This window comes from Scyliorhinus torazame, chromosome 16 (assembly GCF_047496885.1).
Source record: "Scyliorhinus torazame isolate Kashiwa2021f chromosome 16, sScyTor2.1, whole genome shotgun sequence".
In the NCBI taxonomy this organism is placed as follows: domain Eukaryota; kingdom Metazoa; phylum Chordata; class Chondrichthyes; order Carcharhiniformes; family Scyliorhinidae; genus Scyliorhinus; species Scyliorhinus torazame.
In genome coordinates, this window is record NC_092722.1 from 150002103 (window position 1) to 150016611 (window position 14509).

The 14509-nt window shown below is 46.4% G+C and overlaps 1 protein-coding gene across 1 annotated transcript in view; it reads right to left on the reverse strand.

The window, feature by feature from the left end:
• dock1 (dedicator of cytokinesis 1) overlaps window positions 1-14509 on the reverse strand; it is an 850868-nt gene that overhangs the window by 707179 nt on the left and 129180 nt on the right. Inside the window, exon 16 of the mRNA XM_072479204.1 lies at window positions 9118-9215. Within this exon, the coding sequence (XP_072335305.1) occupies window positions 9118-9215 (98 nt within the window). The remainder of the gene's footprint in view (window positions 1-9117; window positions 9216-14509) is intronic.

Genomic DNA, 14509 nt, shown 5'->3' on the forward strand with positions numbered 1-14509 from the left:
ACCCGGGCTCAGTCCCAGCCTCGGGTGGCTGTTTGTGTGGAGATTGTACATTTTCCCCGTGTCAGCATGAGTTTACTCCAGGTGCTCCAGTTCCCTCCCACAATCCAAAGATTGGCCATACTAAACTGTCCATAAGTGTGCAAAAGGTTAGATAGGGTTATGGGGTTGCAGACTAGGGTGGGGGAGTGGGCCTTGGTGGGGTGCTCATTCAGAAGGTTAGTGTAGGCTCGATGGGCCGAATGGCCTTCTTCTTGTAGGATTCTGTGAGAAGTGTGAAGTGATAGATGTAAGCAAAATTGAGAAGGAGCAATGTGAACTGAATGTTTCCATTTTAAAGAGTATGCAGGTACAGGGAGAAATGATTTAGAGCCCTGCATTTCCATTTAGAAAATTATTGAACACAAAGAAAAACTGAGCTAAGGACAGACCATTTATGGACCAAACTGTAGTTTTTTAAAATTCGTTCATTGCAGATAGGCCAGCATTTATTGCCCATCACTAATTGCAGTGGCAGTTAAGAGTCAACTACTTTGCTGTGGGTCTGGAGTCACATGTAGGCCAGGCCAGGTAAGGATGAAGATTTCCTTCCCTAAAGGACATTAGTGAACCAGATGTTTTTTTACGACAACCGACAATGGTTTCATGGTCATTATTAGACTTTTAATTGCAGATTTTTATTGAATTCAAATTTTACCATCTGCAGTGGTGAGATTTGAACCTGGGTCCCCAGAGCATTACTCTGGATTACCAGTCTAGTGGCAATAACACTACACCACCACCACCCTCCCCATAAAATTTAGTTATAGAAAAAGCAGGCTAAAGAAATAACAAATATCTTGCAACCATTGCTGAGAGTATTCAAGATATGGGAGGAATTTTAGATCGCATCATGAAAAATGTTGTTCCTCTTGTTACGATCCCCGTTGATATTATAACTGGATATAAGGTTCCGGTTGTAACACCAACACCTTCGCTAACAGTTTTGCATTCGCATTTAACAGAGAGATCAGTCGATACGACCCACAGTTTTTGTATTTTTTCAAGAGCAAAGAAATCCAAACCTGTCTTAGTTTCTGTGGTAAAGCACCTCTCTCCAAGGAGTCCCTGACTATTTCTAACACTGGAAAGGCTAAGACATTCTTTATAGAATTCCTCCAGGAACCTGATGGGTTCTGGTGCTTTCCTCAAGTGCATCAATTTCGGCGCCTGCTTGATCTCATCCAGCTCCAGCAGAGATTCAAGGTCCTCTCGTAACTCTTCATCCAACTCACTCAGGAATTCCACGCAATTTTTCCCACCCCGCGGAAAATATACAAGTCTCGGCAGCTTTTGCTTCTTTTCATTTACATTGGGCAACACGGTAGCACAAGTGGATAGCACTATGGCTTCACAGTGCCAGGGTCCCAGGTTTAATTCCCCGTTGGGTCGTTGTCTGTGCGGAGTCCGCACGTTCTCCCTATGTATGCATGGGTTTCTTCCGGGTGCTCCGGTTTCCTCCCACAGTCCAAAGACGTGCAGGTTAGGTGGATTGGCCATGCTAAATTGCCCTTAGTGTCCAATAAGGTTAGATGGGGTTATTGGGTTATGGGAATCGGGTGGAAGTGAGGGCTTAAGTGGGTCGGTGCAGACTCGACGGGCCGAATGGCCTCTTTCTGCACTGTATATTCTATGTTCTATGTTCGGATATTAATAATTATTGGTAAAAGGTCTTAAATACCTCTTTACTTTCGCCTGATCAGAGACCAGCCTCAATTTCGTGCCCTAATGTGAGCAATCTTCCTCTGAGCATCCTGTTTCCTCAGTTGATATGCCAGAAGCTGACTTGCTTTGTCCCCATATTCATAAATAGCCCCTTCACCTCGCCTCAGCTGTTGCACCACCCTATCTGTAGTGATCGGATTACACTGCGTTTGTAGCTTTTCCTTCTCCGCTAATAGTTCTGGGGATGGACTGTCCGTATACTTACGATCTATCTCTGTAATATTGTCTATTAGCATTTGCCACTCCCTCCTTGCGTCCAGCTCGACATGAGCTTTGAAAGATGTAGGGCAGGATTCTCCGTTGGCCGACACCGGAATCGGGAAAAGCGATTGGGCGGAGAATAGATTCCTACACCAAAATAGCAGCTGGCACCGATTTGACGTCTAAACGCAATTCTCCATCACCTCGACAATGGTGTCAATGCGTTCCAGAACGCACCTACAGTAAACACCGTTTGAACATCATTATTGGGCACGATCCAGTATTCTTTGGGCCTCCGCGATTCTCCTCATCTGATGGTCCGAGTTCCCGACGGCACTGTTAACTTCTGCTTTTAAAAATCATGAAACGGGTGTCATGGCTGATGAGGGAAAGAGAGAGGAGGTATGACACGGAGAACAGCGTCTGTGGGATGACGGGCCAGACACAGACCGGGCTGCCTGTGGTGGGGTGACGGGGGAACAGGCCAAGCGGCCGGGGTGCCCCCCACGGGATTGGGGCGGTTGCAAGGCAGCCATCTTTCTGCGCACCCACTGACCACCCACCTTCGCCCAAGGTTCTGCAGAGTTCACCAGCCGTATGGGTGCCCACACCCCCCATCTCCACCTTCCGCCATGTCCCCTCCCAACCCGGTGGCCACCCGTCAGGGGGTGGCGCAGGGGCCACGGAACGTACCCCTGGCACCGACCGCTTTAGCTGTCTTGTTCAGTTGCTCTCTGACTGGGCCCAAAGCTTCCTCCACCTTGGTTTTAAATGAAGCCTGACATTTCTGGCCATGTTTCTTGAAGCACTCATCCATTTCTCCACCAAACTTTAAATTCTCTCGCTAGCACCCCTGCCATCGTATTGAGGGTGATCGGCATGCCACTTCGCCCACCAACTTTAATGCGTCCTTGTTCGGGCTTGACATTTTTAATTTCACCCTTCTGCCCCTCTTCGATGTCAATTTCAACATTGCATGCTTTTCAGCTGATTATTCTGCCGGGCCCTCAAATCCTGTTGAAGAAATTACTTGCAAGTTAAGCAGATAAGCCCAAAGTGCCGGAGCCAGCCCAGGAGCCACCCGAGATGCAGCCGCTACTTCATGCCGCCGCATCGGGGGCGTCATTCTCCGACCCCCCAGAGGGGTCACTGTCCGGTATTTTGTCTTCCTGGGTAGTGCTGTCCCGGGTAGGGGTGTCCTGGGTAGTGGTGTCCTGGGTAGTGGTGTCCTGGGTAGTGGTGTCCTGGGTAGTGGTGTCCTGGCTCGGATGTGACGGGGGCCTGTGGCTGCCCCCCTCTTCGCTGGGTGGTCGCTCCCGCACGTGACAGGGGGTGTCGTCTCCCTGTTGCTCCAGGTCTCTCCGTCTCCCGTGGTGTGCGAGGGGCATCCTGCGGGCGTCGCATGCTGGAGGGTCCGGGTCTCTCCGTCTCCCGTGGTCTCCGAGGGGCATTCTGCGGGCGTCGCATGCTGGAGGGTCCGGGTCTCTCCGTCTCCCGTGGTCTCCGAGGGGCATCCTGCGGGCGTCGCATGCTGGAGGGTCCGGGTCTCTCCGTCTCCCGTGGTCTCCGAGGGGCATCCTGCGGGCGTCGCATGCTGGAGGGTCCGGGTCTCTCCGTCTCCTGTGGTCTCCGAGGGGCATCCTGCGGGCGTCGCATGCTGGAGGGTGCGGGTCTCTCCGTCTCCTGTGGTCTCAGATGGGGCATCCTGCGGGCGGTCTGCATCTGCGGGGATGGGTGCCTGGACGTTTGGTCCTGCGACACACAATGAAGCATGCATGGTTAGACATCAGGCAGTGATCAGGTGATACGGGGGAGGGGGATATAGGGGACGGGGGATATGGGGACGGGCTGTCGGTGGCTCACTCGCTAGTACGCCCCCGACCTCTGCATCAGCAATCTCCCGGTCCTCAGGTCCGCCAGCCAGTTCCAGGGCCCTTTCCTCGTGTACGGTCAGTGGGGAGGGGGGATATGGGGGAGGGGGTATATGGGGGAGGGGGTATATGGGGGAGGGGGTATATGGGGGAGGGGGGATATGGGGGAGGGGGGATATGGGGGAGGGGGGATATGGGGGAGGGGGGATATGGGGGAGGGGGGATATGGGGGAGGGGGGATATGGGGGAGGGGGGGATATGGGGGAGGGGGGGTTATGGGGGAGGGGGGGTTATGGGGGAGGGGGGATATGGGGGAGGGGGGGATATGGGGGTGGGGGGTATATTGGGAAGGGGGAGGGGGGATATGGTGGAGGGGGGATATGGGGGAGGGGGGATATGGGGAGGGGGGATATGGGGAGGGGGGATATGGGGGAGGGGGGATATGGGGAGGGGGGATATGGGGGAGGGGGGATATGGGGAGGGGGATATGGGGGAGGGGGGATATGGGGGGATATGGGGAGGGGGGATATGGGGGAGGGGGGATATGGGGGAGGGGGGATATGGGGAGGGGGGATATGGGGGGGGATATGGGGGAGGGGATATGGGGGAGGCTCACCCTGCCTGCTCTGACGAGGTCGTTCACCTTCTTGTGGCACTGGGTGCCTGTCCGTGGTGTCAGGGCCACAGAGGTGACGGCCTCTGCCACTTCCCTCCACAGACGCCGGCTGTGGCATGGGGCAACTCTGCGGCCGTGCCCGGGATACAGGGTGTCCCTCCTCTGCTCCACCGCGTCCAGGAGCACCTCTACATCGCGTGACTCAAACCTCGGGGCTGAGCGACGGCCAGCCATCCAGTCAGGTGTTGCGGTCGGGTGTTCCGGTCGGGTGGGGGGGAGCAGCGCGGCCTTATGAGCCGTCACGCCGTGCAGCGCATATGACGCTGCACGGCGTGAACCACTGCGCAAGCGCGGATCCCGTTACGTCGCTGCTAGCCCATTTCGGGCCGGAGACTATCGACCCATTTTTCCGACGTGACGCAAGTCGGATTTGCGCCGTTTTTTGCGCCGATCGGCGGACTCTCCGCCGATAACGGAGAATTTCGCCCCGGAAGTCTGAATATTTTCTTTTTTAATCAACTAATTTTAACTCCGCAAAACAGTGCATTCATTTAGGGATTATGGGGTGACATCAGCTAAAGCAATGCAGGTATTTACAATGTGCTTTTCATGATCTCAGGACATGGGTAAACACTTCACCGCGAATTAGCCCTTATTTAGTGTTGTCATTGTTGTAATATAGGAAAACATGTCGGCCAATTTGCTCTGAGCTAATTCCCAAAAACAGCAATGATAATCTCCTGATGATTGTTGAAGAATAAATACTGACCAGGACACAGGAGCAATCTTCTTGTCATCTTCCAATTGTGTCAAACAATCTTAAACGTTCACCTAATAACCCTGATGAGGCCGCATCCCAAGTGCACTTGCAACAGTGCAGTGTTAATTGAAACATATATGGGTATAGAGTGTTGGTGAGGCCGCATCTGGAGTATTGTGTTCAGTTTTGGTCTCCTTACCTGAGCAAGGACATATTGGCACTGGAGGGAGTGCAGAGGAGATTCACTAGATTGATTACAGAGTTGAGGGGATTAGATTATGACGAGAGGTTGAGTAGACTGGGACTGTACTCATTGGAGTTTAGAAGGATGCGGGGGGATCTTATTGAGACATATAAAATTATGAAGGGAATAGATAGGATAGATGCGGGCAGGTCGTTTCCACTGGTCGGGGCAAGCAGAACTAGGGGGCATAGCCTCAAAATAAGGGGAGGTAGATTTAGGACGGAGTGTAGGAGGAAGTTCTTCACCCAAAGGGTTGTGAATCTCTGGAATTCCTTGCCCAGTGAAGCAGTTGAGGCTCCTTCTTTCAACGTTTTTAAGAAAAAGATAGATGCCTTTCTAAAGGATAAAGGGATTCGGGGATATGGTGTACGGGCCGGAGAGTGGAGCTGAGTCCACAAAGATGAGCCATGATCTCATTAAATGGCGGAGCAGGCTCGAGGGGCCAGATGGCCTACTCCTGTTCCTAGTTCTTATGTTCTTATGATCCTGAGGGATCTTGACAGGGTGGCTGTGTTACGAGCCACTCGCGATTATGAAAGCACATCTGGAAAACTGTGTGCAGTTTGGTCTCCTTACTTAAGGAGGGATGTAAAGGCATGAGCAGTTCAGACTGGGTTTATTAACCAAATACCAGGAATGGAAAAGCTATCTAATGAGGAAAAGTTGGACAAGCTAGTTTTCTAACTGCTGGAGTTTAGAAGAGTAAAATCCAGAGGGGTCTTGACAGGGTGGCTGTGGAGAGGAAATGTCCTCTTCTGGCAGAATCTAGAACTAGGGTTCACTGTTTCAAAATAAGGGGTCACCCATTTAAAACAGAGATGACCATAAACCACAAGAAATAGGAAGAGGAATGGGCCATTTGAGTCTGCTCTGCCAATTAATAAGATCATGGCTGATCCAACACTCACTCAGTCCACTTTCTTCCTCATCTCCATAACCCTTAATTCCTTCACTGATTAAAAATGTATCGATCTGGGCGACTTCCAGTGGCGACAAGGAGGCCACAAACAAGGTTGCTCCCACTAGAGTCCTTGGTTTTTGGTCCTTTTCATCTGGTTCCTGGGGATAATCGGTGGACAGACTTGTCCCATTTGAGAACCTTTTGTGAAAAAATGTCAAAAGGCGTAAGCAAGAATATTGTGAAGAAAGATGCGAGCAGTAGCCCTTCTGAGGAGCTGAGCAAAGTGTGGAGTCCAGGGGGATCAAAGATGGCTGAGGGAAGCCTATCGGGTGGGGTCGCACCTATTATTGTGGATAAGGCGACAGAGGTAATGATTGTAGAATTTGAAAGACAATTCGGCAAGTACTTCCAAAAGCAAGGGAAAGAGATGCTGGAGGCCCTCAAAATGTCAGCAGAAGATGCATTGGTCCCGATAAAGGAGGCACTGGAAAGACTTCTGAAACAGTGTGCGAGTATGGGAAGGTGTTAAAGGGTTTCGGCTTCTGGTTTCTTCATTTGTTTATTTTTGTGATAGGGGCTCTGACGGGGCGGGAGGAGAGGGGGGGGCTACCTCTTTAATAGGTGGAGGTTGGCTGGTGAATGGGAGTGAGGTGGCGAGGGAGGGGCTACTGCTTGCTGCACCTCTTTAGGAAGATCTCGATGAGCCTAGAAGGTGCAAAAGGTGGGGGAAGGGGATGGAGGAGAGAGGTGTTTGTGCGAGGAGGTTGGTGGGAGATTTCTAGGAAAGGGGTGGGGAATGGGTGATATAGTGCAAATGGTGACTGGGATTGTTCTTTTTCCCATCTGGTGCCTGGGGTTGGCTGCCATCTTGGGTGGGCTCTAGTTTCACGAATATGAGAGATGGAGGAGATAATCCCTCGTGGTAAAGATAATGGCTGACTTGAAGGGGAGGGAGAGAGGGGTGAGACTCTCCCGATTTGATTGGTTACTGGGAATGTGCAGAGTTTGGGGATCGAGGGGGACGCAGTTAAGCATGCAAGAGTTTTCTCTCATTTGAAGAATTTGGGAGCCGGTGTGGTGCTTTTGCAGGAGACCCACCTGCGGGTGAGGGAGCATATTACGCTCCGCAGGGGTTGTGTAAGTCAGGTTTTCTACTCGGGTTTTGATAGCTGGGCCCGGGGAATGGCAATACTAATTAATAAAAAAGATCGGTTTCAGAATGGGGATGGTGATAGCAGACCAGAGCAGTAGTTATTTTAATTTAAATTTAATAATCTTTGTTGTCACAAATAGCTTATATGAACACTGCAATGAAGTTACTGTGAAAATCCCCTAGTCGCCACATTGCGGTGCCTTTTCGGATATACAGAGGGAGAATTCAGAATGCCCAATTCACCTAACAACACGTCTTTGGGGCTTGTGGGAAGAAACCGGAGCACCAGAGGAAATCAACACAGACATGAGGAGAACATGCAGACCACAGACAGTGACCGAAGCTGGAAATCAAACCTGGGATCCTCTAGCCCCCTGAGAATCATATATGTTTCATCCATATCACCACTCATTCTTCTGAACTCCAGGGAGTACAGACCCAAGCTGTATAATCTTTCCTCATATGGCAGTCCCTCCATAAATGGATCAGCCTAGTAAACCTCCTCTGTGGAGCCTCCAATGATAATATATCTTTCCTTAAATAAGAGGACCAAAGCTATACACAAAATTCTAAATGTCGCCTCACTGTTACCTTGTACAGTTGCAGCAACACCGCTTTGCTTTTATATCCCAGCACTCTCGAAATAAAAGCCATCATGGAATTTTCCTTCCCTATTATCTTCTTCACCTATGTGCTATCAGAAAATCATAGAATTTGCAGTGCAGGAGACCATTTGGCCCATCGGGTCTGCACCAGCCCTTGGAAAGAGCATCCCACTTAAGCCCACGTCTCCACCCTATCCCCGTAATCCCGCCTAACCTTTTTTGGACACTACGAGCAATTTATCATGGCCAATTTATCATTGGACTGTGCGAGGAAACCAGAGCACCCGGAGGAAACCCGCGCAAACACGGGGATAACGTGCAGACTCCACACAGACAGTGACCCAAGCCGGGAATTGAACCTGGGACCCTGGAGCTGTGAAGCAACTGTGCTAACCACCGTGCTACCGTGCTGACCTTTCTTTGCGTTTCATGAACAAGAATCTCCAAGTTCCTTTCTGCTACAGGTGTTTGTAGTCTCCCACCATTTAAATAATAATTTGCCTTCTCATTCTTTCTCCAAATTTTTTTCTCTCAGAGTGTTGAGTCTTTGGGACACTCTTTCTGAAAAGGTGGTGGAAGCAGATTCTTTTAATATTTTTAGGGCAAAGATGGATAGATTCTTGGTGATAGATTATCGGTGATAGATGGGATGCAGATTTTAGGTTACTATCAGATCAGCCATGATCTTATTAAATGGCGGAACATGCTTGAAAGTTGAATCGCCTTCTTGTTCCCATGTATATTTGTATGTTGGTACTCCCGCAGTATTGCACTGAAGTGTCATCCTGGATTGTGTGCTGTGGGAATTTACCTTCTGATTACCAGTAAAAGTGTTACCACTGCATCAAGTTTGACACCTTAATTAAAATCTATCTGCAAGCGTAACAGATGGCTTCAGCAATATTTGAAAAAGTTTCCTATTACCATAAATTTTTTTCACAGTTCATGCTTGCCTTTTTCCGACTTGCAGAGATTTGGGCATCAGTTGCAAAGGAATCTAATTACCTTAACAACCTCTTCTCCATCCACTTTCATCAGCTGTCTCAAGTTCTGCTGTAGCAAGTTTGTGTTTGACCGCCATTTCAAAAGTCCCAGGAGGTCCACTGTAAACAAACCAGATATATAAAACTTGCTCACTGATCAATAATCCCTAATAATTAAACAGCACAAAAAAGTTGTTTTATGCAGCTACATCTTAATTTTACTACTGTATTTCACGTGGCTGTTATAAGTAATTTAATTTAGCTACAATTGTCTGTTGTAGACAAAAAACAATGGCATTTAAATTTCAAAATGACCCCCCCCAACCTCAACCATTAAAACAAAAAAACCTTCAGTTGGTGGGTAAAATTAAACTTATCTCTGATAAACTGATCTTTCTGCTAAGGGACTCATTCATTGTGAAGTAAAGCAGAGACATTAATTAGATAGTACAGTTTGTTTTCAAATTTCCCAATGAAGTTTCATTTAAACTGGGTCAAATTCTTGGAACTCCCTCCCTAACAACACTGTGGGTGGATCTACACCATGTGGACTGCAGTGGTTCAAGAAGGCAACTCACCAACAAGTTCTCAAGGACAACAAGGGATGGGTAATAAATACTGGCCTAATCAGCGACATCCACATCCAATCAAAGAATTTTTAAAAATCTATTGGACTGGTAAGTATTCTAAGACAGTTTGAATTGAAAGGTGAAAATGGATTCTCAACAAATTCTTACTTCAATATATCAAAACAAAGTTCAACACATAAGTGGAAGACTGCAACCAGCGTTCAAATAATGTCTACTTGGTGTGAAATTGTAAGATTTTGAAATTATATTTTGCTTCAGTGCCATAACAGAAGTTGAGTTAGAAACTTCTTTAAAGTTACATCACTGATACAACGTCTGCTCAAATAAATATTTATATTGCTAATTTCCACCTTGAGGGTTGTCTGAGTGACACTGATAATTTAGTCTCAATTATAGTTAGTTTTGTGCTGTAAGCGCACTAGGCACTGAATTAAGATCAGCAGAACTCGATTAACAAAGGACCATTAGTCAGAAAAGAGATCTTAATGCTTCTTTCATCCTCATTTATACCAGAAAACAGATTTATTCTGTGCATCAATATCATAGTCATATTTTTCATTTTTAGCATTCTCAAAGCATTTAATAATAGAGTAAAAAATGAAAAATTCTGTATGTTGTGTGTTCAGCAGGTTTCACAAAAGAGGTTCTGAGTCTTAGATAGTTGGTTAGTAGCTGTTTACTGGTTAACACATTATTATGCACATATATACAGGGTATAGCCAAAGCAGGAGCTAATGCCATGCTTGTTTCTACCCATGTCTCTGTCCAGTCCATAGATGAGCCTCGTCTCTGGTCATGTGTTTCTTTACATCATATTGCGGGTGGTACTGTTTCCAAATACCCTGTGCCAGATACACTTATACTGGAAAAAGGTCTGTGCGTTATGTCGTACCCAACAAAGCACTCTAAATAAAAGTCACGGCACCACTTTTAAAACAAAGTAAATATCTCAACATTGCTTTGAAGTTTTCCAAGGTAGAGCAGGACCATGAGCTTTTGATGGCATGCCAATGGGTATGCCATCAAATTCAATTTATATCCATACTTCAGACATGCATTCACACAGAAGTTAATACATTGACAACTGTCATTACTTCTGAACTATATAATAATTAGAGGGAAGATGTATTTTCTTCACACTTCAGCTCAGGTAATATTTCATAGTGAGTTTACTGCACGGAAAGAGGATCTTCAGCCCATCGCGCGGCCATCTACTTTAATGCTATTTTCCAGCACTTTGTCATAGCTTTGTATGCTGTGGCATTTTAAGTGTTGATCTTGTGAGAGTTCTTCCTGTCTATTTTCTTTGTTTCATTTCTTTTATTTTACTGTTTTGGTCTGTGGATCAATAATGGGGGCATGCCTTTAAGTAGAGAGAAGAAAGCAGAGACTCAAAGTTTAAAACAGCCTGCTTTCCAAGATACTGTATTCTCAGGCTTTATGTTTGGGAGACGGAGTAGCCCGACTCTTCGGCACAAAGTAGATGGGAGGAACCGGTTTTGGAGGGAATCAGTTTGATTCATTAACTGGCAAACTAAGTGTTCTGTCTGACAATAGTTAGTGATTGGTCCTGCTGGATGATCTTCCTGAGATTCTTCAAGAAGTGATTAGATCTTAGAAGTGAAGGGAGCAGTTTCCTCTCTTTCTGGTGCCTGATGTCTGTAGGTGGAAGCTAAAGATCTTTCAAGTGTATCAAAACCAGCAGCTTGCACTACAGAGACTGAAGTGAAAGAACAGAGGCTGGATTCTCCGCCCCGCCGTGCCACATTTCTATTTCAGCACACCGGCGGGATGCTCCATTACGCCGGCCGGTCAATGGGGTTTTCCATTGTGGGGCAGCCCCACGCCGTCGGAAAACCCCCAGGCTGCTGGCAAAACTGAGCATCTCGCCGGCAGAGAATCCAGCCCCTGATCTGTTGTTTTGAAAGCAGTGACTGTTTCGCACAACTTTTGCTGTGAATCTGAAATGTTGCTGGTCTGCAAGGAAGACAACTTTGCCTGAGAAGACCATAAGCTTGGAAGAAAAGTACCACCAAACTGGAGGCTTGCACTTCAGAAAGACATTGACTGAAAGTCATTCCTGTGAATCACTGACTATTATTTTTTTATTTGATTAATATTTTATTTCTGTTTATTGGACTCAACCAAAGATGTTGGTTATTTAAATAAATCAAATTTTACTGGTGTTGAAACTCCAGGTCAAGTGGTATGGAATTGACCATCAAGGTGTTGTAACAGACTAAATACTTCTTTATTGTTGTGAGGGTTCCCACCTCTACCATCCTTTCAGGCAGTGAGTTCCAGTTTACAACCACCCTCTGGGAAAAAAAGATTAATTTAAGATATTTTTGATAAGTCCATAGACATGTTTATTCCTTTTCCCCCCCATCTTTCCTTATCTCCTTAAGTTCGTAAGATGTAGGAGCAGAATTAGGCCATTGAGCCCCTCGAGTCTGCCCCTCATTCGATCACGGCTAGTATGTTTCTCATCAGCTACCTACAATGCTACAGACCAAGAGTTGGATGGCAAAATCAGTCACAACATCTCCCCCTAGAACACATGAACTAGGAACAGGAATAGGCAATTTAGCCTCCCGAGCCTAAACAGCTTCAATGCCATCATGGCTGATCCCATCCTGGCCTCAACTCCTCTGTCCTTCCCTGTTTCGATAACCCTTCAACCCATTAACAAATAACAATCTGTCTAACTCCTCCTTAAATTTACTCACTGTCCCTGCATCCACCGCACTCTGGGGTAGCGAATTCCACAGATTCACAACCCTTTGAGAGAAGCACGGCTGCATAGTGGTTAGCACAGTTGCTCCACAGCTCCAGGGTCCCACGTTCGATTCCCGGCAGGGTTACAGTCTGTGGAGTGTGCACGTTTTCCCCGTGTCTGCGTGGGTTTCCTCTGGGTGTTCCAGTTTCCTCCCAGTCCAAAGATGTGCGGGTTAGGTGGATTGGCCATGCTAAATTGTCCTTAGTGTCCAAAAAATGTTAAGTGGGGGTTACTGGGTTAGGATAGATACGTGGGCTTCAGTAGGGTGATCTTTGTAAGGGCCGGTGCAGATTAATGGGAACATCATCATTAGATACTCCCCTCCAAGCCACAAGCCATCCTGAATTGGAACTATATCAAAGCTCCTTCACTGCCTCTCTTCCCTTCCCAACAGCAGTCGGTATATCTACACTACATGGACTGTAGCAGTCCAAGAAGGCAGCAATTAGTGATGGGCAACTAATGCTGGCCTCGCTAATAACACACTAATCCTGTGAAAGATTAAAGAAACAAATAACACAAAGAAGTTCTGACAAATGATCTTACACCGAAACATTAACTGATTACTCTCCCAACAGACATTGCCTGGCCCGGTAAATATTTCCAGCATTTATTTTTTATTTTCAATTCCCAATATGTGCCACATTTTGCTTTTATCATAAACATTACATGTTACCGTTAAAGGAATTGTGAGCGATTAAATTATTATGCAAGTTTAAGATAGCCAGAAGAGGCTTCAATGTTTTGTTTGCAGTTGGCAAATTATCAGTAATAAAAAACTGATCATCCTTTTATCATGTACCTGTTGCAGCAAGTCACAAATGAATGAAATTTGTTACTGAGTGAACACCTGGAAGTTTCGTGAAAATGAAAATTTAATCTTAATAATCTTGTTCTTGAGAAAAATAGTCTTGCCTGTAGTTAGCACTAGCTGTAAAGTACAGTGCAGATAATTTTTTTCCAGCCTTAGGCAGGGTAAATCCTCTAATGAGAATAGCTGAGTAGTGTCAGGAAAACCAAAGAGATTGTAATATTTTTCCATTGGTAAATTCTTGTCATTTTTTTAAACTGTTAGGGATATGTGAGTAGCAATTGAAACCAGAGACAGAGGGACTATGTGAATCTAAATTATGGGTTTGATATTGTAATGAGCCTAGAAATACTTCAAATAGATGTTTAAATGAGGTAATTTAGTAAGGGTGTACCAAACAGGAATAGATTTGAATGGTGTGTTGTGGTCCAAAGGGGAAGCTATGCAGACTCGATAAAGGTGTCATAGGTGAGTTTACTACTTTTAAATTGTAAAAGCTAAAGAAATAAAGTTAACCAATTCTGGGGGAGAGCATTCCTACAGAGACTAGGTGAGACAATGGAGAGATCAAAGTGAAAAAACGTATTTAGGAGACACTGAAATCTATCGATGTAGCTGTTCTAGATCTCAGCAGACAGCTGGAATATCTGGTCGACTCCAAGCAAGCTGTGTGAACGCAACCGGATCTAAAAAGCCAGCTGCCCTCAAGGGCAGACCAAGAGAAATTAAAGGTACTGTGTGGTGAACAATTAATGAACCTTTATAGATTTTCAATCTACAAGATGGCCATTGTTCTGTTAAAGTGTAACTTTATTTTGTTTCCCCCCCCAATTTCTTAATAAGCATTTACATTACGATAAAATAATCACAAGTAGTCAGGGACATCGTTTCTGGATTAGTTTAAAACCCTTTACACTTTCCTAGTTATTCGGTTCGTTAGAACACTGGTCCTAGCATTATAAGAACATAGAACATAGAACAGGACAGCACAGAACAGGCCCTTCGGCCCTCGGTGTTGTGCCGAGCATTGTCCGAAACCAAGATCAAGCTATCCCACTCCCTGTCATTCTGGTGTGCTCCATATGCCTATCCAATAACCGCTTGAAAGTTCCTAAAGTGTCCGACTCCACTATCACAGCAGGCAGTCCATTCCATACCCTAACCATTCTGAGTAAACAACCTACCTCGGACATCCCTCCTATATCACCCACCCTGAATCTTATAGTTATGCCCC